This window comes from Mytilus edulis, chromosome 5, assembly GCF_963676685.1.
Source record: "Mytilus edulis chromosome 5, xbMytEdul2.2, whole genome shotgun sequence".
NCBI lineage: Eukaryota > Metazoa > Mollusca > Bivalvia > Mytilida > Mytilidae > Mytilus > Mytilus edulis.
Window position 1 is genome coordinate 41,878,302 of NC_092348.1, and position 10,173 is coordinate 41,888,474.

Below are 10,173 nucleotides of genomic sequence, written 5' to 3' on the forward strand. Positions count from 1 at the left end.
ATAATCTTATTCATAATTCTTTTGTTTGTGAAATAACTAGTGACGAGGTAAAGTTCAATGGGACAGAACCGTAACACACCCAAAATACATTTTACAGGTTAAATTGTGATCTGTAATGAAAGACAAAGGCAAAAGACATTCCAGAGGTTAAACTACGATCTGAAACACTATTTTAGTATATAAGTCCAAAGAACAATTTAAGATCTCAATACTATTTCCAAAAATAGACAAATCCGAAAGACATTCCAGTGGTCTCAATACGATTTAAAAAAAAATAGACCGGGCCAGAAGACATTTGAAAGAGCTAATCTGTCAACTGAGAACCAGAGAGTGGTGAAAACATGACAAATAATAACCCACTAAATTTTCGATTATTTTAAGTTTAAAATGTATAATGGTGCATGCATATAACATTCGTTTCCCTTTCTTGGTCGGGTATAGCAAGAAATTGTATGGTTGAAATACATTAGAAATGAAAAATTAATTTGAATTATAGGGAGATCATTCTTTTATTCGCTTTCATTCTAACCATATTTTTTTCGGCCATGTTTTGGAATTCTATAAATTGCCTAATTTATTTCAAAGACTGACACTTTAAAGTTAATAAATATATGATAACTTAGCTTTGGATTTTCTAAACGGGGGAATCAATTAATTTTCTAAAGTACTATATTTGTTTAATCCCCTTCAAATTCATGTAAAAACATTATCGAAAAACTCTTTATGCATTGGGTAAATGACTTTTTTTTTAAAACTGACAAGATTGAGGACTTTAAAATAAATTTCTGGTATTCAATTTTGTAGTTTACGACGGGTGACGTATACGGTACAGGAAATACTTACTCTTCCGGAGCACCTGATTCCACTCCCGGTTTTTAGTGGAGTTCGTGTTGTTTCTTAATTATTATTTATAACTGTTGATGTAAATGTCCTTTGGTTTCGTGAGTCTTTGTTTACTCATTGGTTTTGATTGTTATTGTCTTTGTAAGAGATTTTCTCTAAAAAAAAAGTTTACTTTCCCCTTGTGTTGTTTTTCAAATGTAATTTGTAGTAGTGTTATTGGGACGGACTGGATCTGTTCCCGGTCTAGTCAAACCAATGACTTTTTTAAAATTCGTATTTGCTGCTCAAATGAGACAATATTAAAAAATAATGTTTTCAAGTTGGTTGAAATGTTTAGTCACTTTCGGAATATTCAATGTGGTTGAAAGGTTTCTAGATCGGTGTTGAGTGCCAGTCTGCCTAAGAATCAGGCAGTGGTGAAAACATGACCAAAAAAACCCACCCAATTTGACATTGATTTTAGTTCATAATATGTAGTTATACACAAAAATAACATTCATTTTTGTTTTCTGCTCTGGTAATATGAGATACAATTTGGTTGAAATGCACTAGAAATTAACGAATAAAGGGAGATAACTCTGTAATTTGCTATCATTCTAACCAATTTTCTAACAAAGTTATTTGATATTACCAGACACACACAAACAAAAGACTAATGCTTTTTAACTCAGGATGATGGTTAGTATTCAATAGCATGATTAATTCGGTGGGTTTTTTCTTATCATGTTTTAATTTTTACCTAAATTGCCTGATTCTTACAAAAACTGGCACTTTAAAAAATATCTATTTTTATTTTTATTTCTCAGATATTTCGTGAAGCAAGTCATTATAAAATTTCCAAATGGAAAAAAAAATAAAAATTGGAAAATAAATATGTTTTGCAAAGATCTTATACATTTTCTAACATTTATACCACAAAAACAAGTTCTTGTATTTTTCAAGAATTATTTTGAAAATTAGGTTTGTTTATCTACTATATAGATATTTGTTAGTAAACTATTTAAATCTATGACACCGTATTTCATATTTAAAAGCTACTGTTATTGTATATATGATACTATTTTCTTAAAACAGATTTTATAAAAAAAAAAAAAAAAAAATGAAATGTATTTTTTTTTTTTGACTTACCTGAAACTTGTCTAACAGCCGAACACCTTTGACATAATGTAAACTTAGTTGACATGTGCTAAAATACTAGGTCACAGTTTTGGAAACTTCGAACGAAATTGGATAGTGTTGTTTGCAAATGGTTTAACAGTTTATATCAAACGATTAAAAGGTTACAAATTAGGACGATCATCGGAATGCAGTAAAATTATAAACTGGAATGAAATTGCTTGAGCTGTGCCATTTTATTTGTCTTTTGTTTCTCTCAGTTTTATAAATCAGTTCAGTTGACAATATGTTATAATACGTTTATTTAGTATATTTATAGTATATTTATAGAACTTTCTCACAAAGGTGGGCGACACGCATATTATAAGAATGAGTGAGTTCCACGTCCCGGTAATCTTGTAAGTATGGTGGCAAACATATTAATGTGTTGTCTTTGTTATTTTGAATACTTGGAGTTCAAATATCAGACTGCAAATGCGCTCGACATACTGTTGTGACTGTTAAAATATACAAATGAGAGGTTTAGCTAGATTTAAACCAGGTTTAATCCACCATTTTCTACATAAGAGAATGCCTGTACCAAGTCAGAAGTATAACAGTTGTTATCCATTCGTTTGATGTGTTTAAGCTTTTGATTTTACCATTTGATTACGAACTTTCCGTTTTGAATTTTCATCGAAGTTCAGTATGTTTATTATTCTAGTTTTCGCATGATTATCTTAATTACGAATTCTATTAATGAGCGTAATACGTTTCCGCATTTTCGTGCATTACTTTTCCGAAATAAATAGATACCACCTTTCCGCATTTATACCTGTATTTCACCTGTAAAAAATGGTGATAATGACATATAAGACTTTATTTTCGGTCTTTATCAGCAATAGCACCAGTTCGTTAAAATGACCAAGAACGAATTGAATTCGTATCTGAACAGTTTGTCAAGAATTATGATAGAGAAGAGAAAATAACTTCATAAAGTCAGTCGGCTACAAGTTTTCCGCTTTGAAAAATATATAAACTGTGCTACATGTCCTGTATAATAGTATACTGACGTTTACTTTTTTATCTGTATATAAACTTTTAGTGCTAGACATTGACTTCTGATTGATATATATGACCATGTATTATCTGTATATATAAACTTTTAGTGTTGAACATTGAATTTTAATTGACATATAAACATCCAGGATCTTTTTATTATTTTGAATTGATGGTGTCATTTTAATCATAAAGACTTATCTTGCTCGAAGTCCTACCCCCCCCCCCCCCCCCCCCGTTTGCGAGAAGGGGGCAACAGGTTTACCTGGCAAACGGAAGAGTCATACATTAAAAATTAAAATGCGGAAACGTAAGCAACCTTTAACAGAATCAACGTAAAATCAATGCGGAAATGCGGAAACGTAGGGATTTTAATGCGGAAACGTATGCCAAAATGCGGGAACGTAAAACGCCGCTAATAATGCTCCTACAACAGATTTTCTCCTGATAAACGTGTATTCGTTAAAAGAAACAGAAACTATCTTGATATTCTTTACACTTTATATTTAAAAAAAAAACGCAAATAAAATCATGTTTTCCAACGACCCCTTTGAGATCCAGTCTCTTTGGTGATATTTCGTTTGACAACTATTTCGTTTTCCATTGTTCCTTCTTGCTATTACCAAGGAGGTTATGTATTACATCCTTGCTACTTTTTAATTTACTTATTAAATACAATTATGATACGCCATTCATATTTACTAACTTTGATAGTATAATAACATACCAATAGAAATAAAATATAATTTTATTTTAATCATATCATTAATGAAAAATAACAAAATGTAATTAAATGACCAGTCATGTCAGATTTGATCGTTTACTGTCTAACTGTGAATAATTGCCATAATAGTTGTTTGTCACAGGGTTATTTCCCTTGATTGATCTGTCACATTGTATTTCGGTACTCCTCGGTGAACTAGGTGGACTGTCTTTTTTAGGTCGACCTTTAGGCTTTATTGATGTCTCAGAACCTCCCTTTTGGATTACCTGTAAAATTCAAGATATCGTTAACTTGCATCTGTATATGTATAGAAATGACTAAATGCCTTACTAAAGAGTTATATTTTTGCACTTTGTAATGTAATCTGGTCGCGGATCTTGCTCTGCTCATTGTGAAAATTGTTTTGTGGAATTTGTTTCATGATTCTGTTTTGTAGGTTTTTTTCCTTTGTTCGGGTTTTTTTTTTGTGTTTATTTTTTTTTGGTGCTTTTTTTGCTTTACAAGAAAGTAAAAGTAAAGTAAAGTTTTCAAATTGAAACTGTATCATAAATTAACATATTATACATTTACGTATATTTAAAGTGTTGAATATTTGATAAGAGTTTGTTTCTTAAAAGTTTAGCGCGTTGAATAATTAGTTTCAGGCTTAGGGCATATCTAAATGCCAATTTATTGAAGAAATGCTGGTGATGTTAAAACAATTTGATATCTTAATGCTCAGGCCACACAATAAAAGAATGCCCAGGCCACACAATAAAAGAAACTGCTTTATTAAATCGAAAGGAAATTAATGGATTTAGGAATCATAATTTATACGCAGATAACTTAGCTGCTTAACACAAAGGTACCGACAAGAATTGTTAACCATACCCATTACAGAACAAACTGTTGCCTAAATTAGTTGCAAGCTTCTATATTTATAGTCAATTTACAAACTTAAAAAGCCAAGACATTCTCGAAATGCGCGTAAACGGTCAAAGTATACCGAGACTTTGGCTAAACATAAGATAGTTATTCCAGTTGATACAAAATAGTCACCCTGAATTTTGATTAATTACTGAAAAAATGTATAAGGATCATCTAGACATAACTTCAATTGCTTTATATTTTCCAAACCGAAATGTTCTCTTTGAATAAAGTCATAAAAATAGCAGCTGAAAACATTTAAATTTTGATCGACGAGGAGATAACAGTTTATGAAAAATGCTGATTATTGTTTTTCGCCCTAAATTATTTACCTTGTGTGAAATTGTGTTAGTTCAAGTACATTTATTCTAATAACAAAAGGTCATCGAGAAGATCGAAATTCAATCACATAAAACATTGAATTAAAAGTATAGTAAAGTATATCATACATATCTCTCATTATATAATATAGACAAGACAAGAAAAGACAAGACAATGTTTTATTTAAGTCTCACCTCTTCATTATATAAAACATACAAACAGTTGATAAAACAACATCATAAAACATACAAGAGCCACTCTAAAAGAGTTATGAGAGACTATATAAAATGTATATACAATATTTACACTAAAATTAGCTATATAAAATACATTTTCTTTTCAATAAAATGTCATTGCAGATTTTGGCAGTATAAAAGTACATATTTTCATTTGTGAATAAAAATATAAATTTATCGTCATCAGACAATTGCATAAAATTAACATTAAATAGAGATGCTTGATAAAACAAATAACAACGCAAATCTTCATACACAGGACAATTCATTAAAACATATATATGTGTCATGTTACTCATGTATATATTTTTTAAATACGCGGGGGAAAATGTCCGATTCTCCTCCAACAAAACAAGATATTTGGAGAAAAGAGTTGATTTTTCTGTATTTTGAAAATATCGGAGAGTGTATTTTTGCGAATTTGGAACTTTAATATGTAATAGAAAATCCTGTTTTAACAAAAAAAATGTGTTTTTATGAAATCAAAAAATACCCTGAACATTTACAATCATATGCGAATTGTATTGCTTTATTCGTTGAGTAGCTGCGGAACCGTAACTTTTAGGTCCTTATGTTATTTTTCGCGGAGTCTGCAAATAGTCAAAAAGTAACATCAGAACCTTTTGAAATTTGACATTTCTATCGTATGCTCCAAGTACGCCATATTTAGGAATAAGAAAAATATACTGATTTGCCCCTGGGGTCAGAATAATGTTTCCGGGTAGGGATTACATGCATATCTTCCTCTTGCCTTGTGAAAGAGTACGCTTAAATTCTGAAGAGGCGTGTCGTCCCAGTACAAAAAAAAATGATTTCATCAACATGTTATTGTCTTTATAGTTATGTAATACTTTCCATTGGACGTTTATCATCAATCTATCATCGCCATCGATATTTGAATCAAACATTATAAACAAATGATACAGCAAGAACAATAGCAGATCATAAATAACTATAAGCAAGCTCATACCCCCACCCAAAACCACAACCACCACACCCTGACCATATTCACTTGCGTTTAAAGGCAACACAAGCGGATAGTGGTGACTAGCTGTAGTCAGATTGAAAATTAAATGAAGTACATCCTTAAAAACGTAAGAGTAATGCTTACCAACTTTTTCCATTTCATTCGTCTGTTTTGATACCATGTTTTAACCTGTACTTGAGATAATCCTAGAGTCTCTGCTAGTTCGATCCGATCGGGCGTTGATAGATATTTGTGGGTTTCAAACTTCTTTTCTAAGCCCATTAGCTGGAGTTCTGTAAATACCGTTCTACTCCGCCTACATCTCTTTGGTTTTGAAAAGCCATCCAAGTCAGATGGTGATCTGGAACGAATGTAAACTGGAAGGGGTACTGGTGTAGCTAAAGGATCAATATAGTCGGTTGGAAACCCTGAAAATATGATATATGGCATATTCTAAGATGTTTATTTAAAATTGCATGAGTTTGATTGTTCATTTCATAGAAAAACAAAGGATACATGGTATCTTTCCATGACACAAAATCAGTACATTCTCAACAAGTCGCAAATAAACAACGCTTTTATTGCTGTTCTTCATCTCACCGTTTCAGTGAGACCTTCAACACGAAGCACACAAACTAACACCAAACTGCATGTTTAAGACAACCCCTAGCACCGGCTTGAGCAGGATTCTCTGCAAAAACAATATGGATAGACGTTTTAAGACGTAACCGTTACCACCTAGTTGGGCCCGGTAAAAAAAAAACAGTATAGTATATATTTAAAACAAAATAATTGCATATATGTAAAGTTTTAGATATCATTTAAAATTATAGGAATGAATCTCCAATATATAGATAGATCTGATTCCTGGCCAAGTTGTCTATTCTTTTGGTCCTCAATGGTTTGTCAAGTTTTGGGATTCCGAAATATGCCTCGAGCATTTCTTTTTACGTATTTGGTGCCGAGTAAAATAAGTACAGATAACTTAATTTGATATTTATTTACAGAAATCCATCAGAAATCTCAAGCATTTCTTTTTACGTGTCTGGTGAAGTGAAACTAGTACCGATAATTTAATTTTAGATTTATTTATACAGAAATCCCTCAGATATCTTTACAGAATGAAATTATGTTTTTTTCCTATTTATTTTAATATTGTAGTTTTTTACTCAAGTTTTTGGTAACATGGACAGCAATAAATAGCATGTCTGAATTTGATAATTTCTATAACAAAATTACATTAGTATTATTGAATTCGCGATTAATTTCTGGAAGTTGTGTTAAATTTTTAAAAAGTATTTTTTTCAAAGATTTCTAAACAACAAATCATAATCGGTTTTTTTTTTAATTATTATTCCGACTACAAACAAATCGGGAGAGATCCGTTTGCGCCAAAAATGCGTCCTTTTGCGCCATAACTTTTTCTCTCCAACGTTTGCGCCACATGTTTTAAAATTACATGGTATCATTTGCGCCAAAAATAAAACATACGATTGCGCCAATTAAAAGAAAACTGACTTCCCTACTCCTTTATTCGGACTTAGAACCGGAAGTGTAGATGGCAAATGTTTCCTTTCTGAAACATTTCTTCTTCCTGCTGCTGCATGGGTACTCCCAAATTTAATGTATGTAGTAGCTTGTAACTTCACTTTATTGTCAAAAAACACAAACATTAAAGGATGAAATGCATATCTAATAGTTCATAATGAATTCCTCATATAAATAAAGCCCATACGCATGGTGGGAACAAAGCACTGTGTCATCAACATATGTGGCTAAAACATAATCAGCAAAAGCTTTCATATATTTAAATTAATTTAGAAATTAACATGCAACAAATATAACAACATACTCATTGCAAGCTTTTCTTCTCTATTGGCATAGTCTTTATTAAATATTTAGCAAAGCAATAAGTTAAATTTTAAGTCATTTCTCTCCAGATGCTCATCTTCATGGTAAAATATACATGTGATACTTTTTAGGCCAAAAATAAAAATAAATATATATTAATCATTAATCATTAATATTTATGATAGATATGTGTACAGGTAATTGGCGCAAATGAGTTCCGAATATTAGCGCAAATGATACATTTGGAAAACAAAGTTTGGCGCAAATGATACCCCTGAAAAAAAGTAATTGGCCCAAAAAGACTGCTGCCAAAAAATCATCAAATATTTTAAAGACGGTAATCACTTTTTTCTTTAATTCATGTAAATATATTATCTATTTTTTGTTACTTGCCGCTGGTAGGAACTTTAACAAAATATTGAATCTGAATCTACTTTATATGTATTTTAAAATAATGAAACGATGTTACTGACTTTAATCTTTATGAGTAATCAGTAATGTTCATAATTACTGAAAGATGGACAAAAGATACCAGAGGGAAAGTCAAACTCATAGATCGAAAATAAACTGACAACACCATTGCTAAAAATAAAAAGACAAACAGACAAACAATAGTACAGAAGACAAAACATAGAAAACCAAAGAGTAAGAAACACGCACCCCACCAAACACTGGGGGTGTCTGATCTCAGATTCGCAAACAATACCATTGCTCGTCAACAATCATATTATAAGTAAGAAATATTTAATGTTCATTTAGGACCTCCAAAAACCTAATATTTCGATAAGGTATATGAGAAATAAGTTATGTAAGATTTTTCGATTAAATCTTTGGTAATGCATTTTGAAATTTGTGATATATGTGATAACTGAATCACAAATTTAATCCGTGATAACGACTTATTATTGAATTCGTTGTAAACAATACCTGATTACGATTTGAAAAAAAGGGTCATGATTTTCTTAACTTGTGATCTTAAAATCGAATTCAATGTAACAACTGTCCTTGAACCGCCCATTGATAAAATAGTCCTCTTCTAGAAATCAAGATATAGTAAAAGTAATCTTTTTCATCAAAGAAAACTTTAAAGGATTTTTGCATGTCAACATGTTTTGAATATTTGTCAAATATCTATAAAAAGTAAATTCAAAATTATTTTCGACAAATTTTTCTTTCTTTCTTATTTTCAACAGAATTGCATCGTGCAGATAAATGTTTGTGTTCATTGCTTTCTGTGTATATTTTTTTTCAAATCTTTTACCCTTACATATTCAAATTCCATGTGTTTTTTTTTTTTATAATTGTTCTGGTTTGTTTTAGGTATTGTTTGTCTATTCTGTTTCATTTCAATTTTTCGATTTAGACTTCCTGAGAAAAAAAAACAACTACAGGGATTATGATCGTACCTCTTTGTAAGAATATTAACACGAAATCAAAATATTAACAACAATTATATTAGCATTTCAGTATTACAGTTTCATAAAACAAGTTAGTAACTGTTTTCTTTATATAAATTGGAATTAATATTATCCATTTGAATAACTTTTTCTATGATTAGGACAAAACAAAAAGTTTCTTTAACAATTGTGAAATAATATCTTACCTCTTAAACTTGATGTATAACCGAGATGTGGATATGAAAACATAGAATTGGAAAAATTAGAGGACGAATAACTGGGATAATAATTTCCTGGGTCATAATTTCCAAATTTGCCGGTGTCTGAATAGCCACTTTCATTGTCTCTTAATATGTCTCTGATATAAAACGAGGAACTTGTCACTGGATGTCTTGGAGGAATTTGTCCGTAATTATTCGTAGTGGGAAATGCGTTATTCATTTTTACATAAATTCACATTCAGTTCTATTTGTCCCTCTGTTCTAATGAAAACTCCCACAACTAAAGGAACATTAAGATTCTTGGGAAAGTCATATAATTTTGTCTTAAATTTCACACTGCAATACACTACAAAAACTTTGCGGTAGGTCTTTTTTGTTTTTCCATATTTTTGTTTAGAATATTATTACTGAAAAGTGGTATCATTACTGCTGTGTGATTTATGATAAATGAAATTTGAGAATAAGATAAGCAGGCATGAAAGTGATGGAATCAGCCAATCAAATTGCAGATCTGATGATTAAACGTTAGTGTAACCAATCAGAGAGTAATTAG

At 30.7% G+C, this 10,173-nt stretch overlaps 1 protein-coding gene across 1 annotated transcript; it reads right to left on the minus strand.

Moving 5' to 3' along the window:
* Positions 1–3,743: 3,743 nt before the first annotated feature.
* Positions 3,744–9,906, minus strand: LOC139522417 (brain-specific homeobox protein homolog). Its single transcript, XM_071315931.1, has 3 exons — positions 9,606–9,906; positions 6,296–6,579; positions 3,744–3,987 (listed from the first exon to the last, which is right to left on the minus strand). Exons 1-3 carry the CDS (start codon positions 9,838–9,840, stop codon positions 3,799–3,801), a joined length of 708 nt encoding a protein of 235 aa, XP_071172032.1. The 5' UTR covers positions 9,841–9,906; the 3' UTR covers positions 3,744–3,798.
* Positions 9,907–10,173: the final 267 nt, after the last annotated feature.

Bases quoted from the DNA above. Each gene is read 5' to 3' on its own strand.
- LOC139522417 (XM_071315931.1), bottom strand. From the start codon at position 9,840: ATGAATAACGCATTTCCCACTACGAATAATTACGGACAAATTCCTCCA. The intron at 6,580-9,605 runs GTAAGATATTAT...TCATATTTTCAG, and splicing joins TTATACATCAAGTTTAAGAG to GGTTTCCAACCGACTATATT. The intron at 3,988-6,295 runs GTAAGCATTACT...TGAATTTTACAG, and splicing joins GAATGAAATGGAAAAAGTTG to GTAATCCAAAAGGGAGGTTC.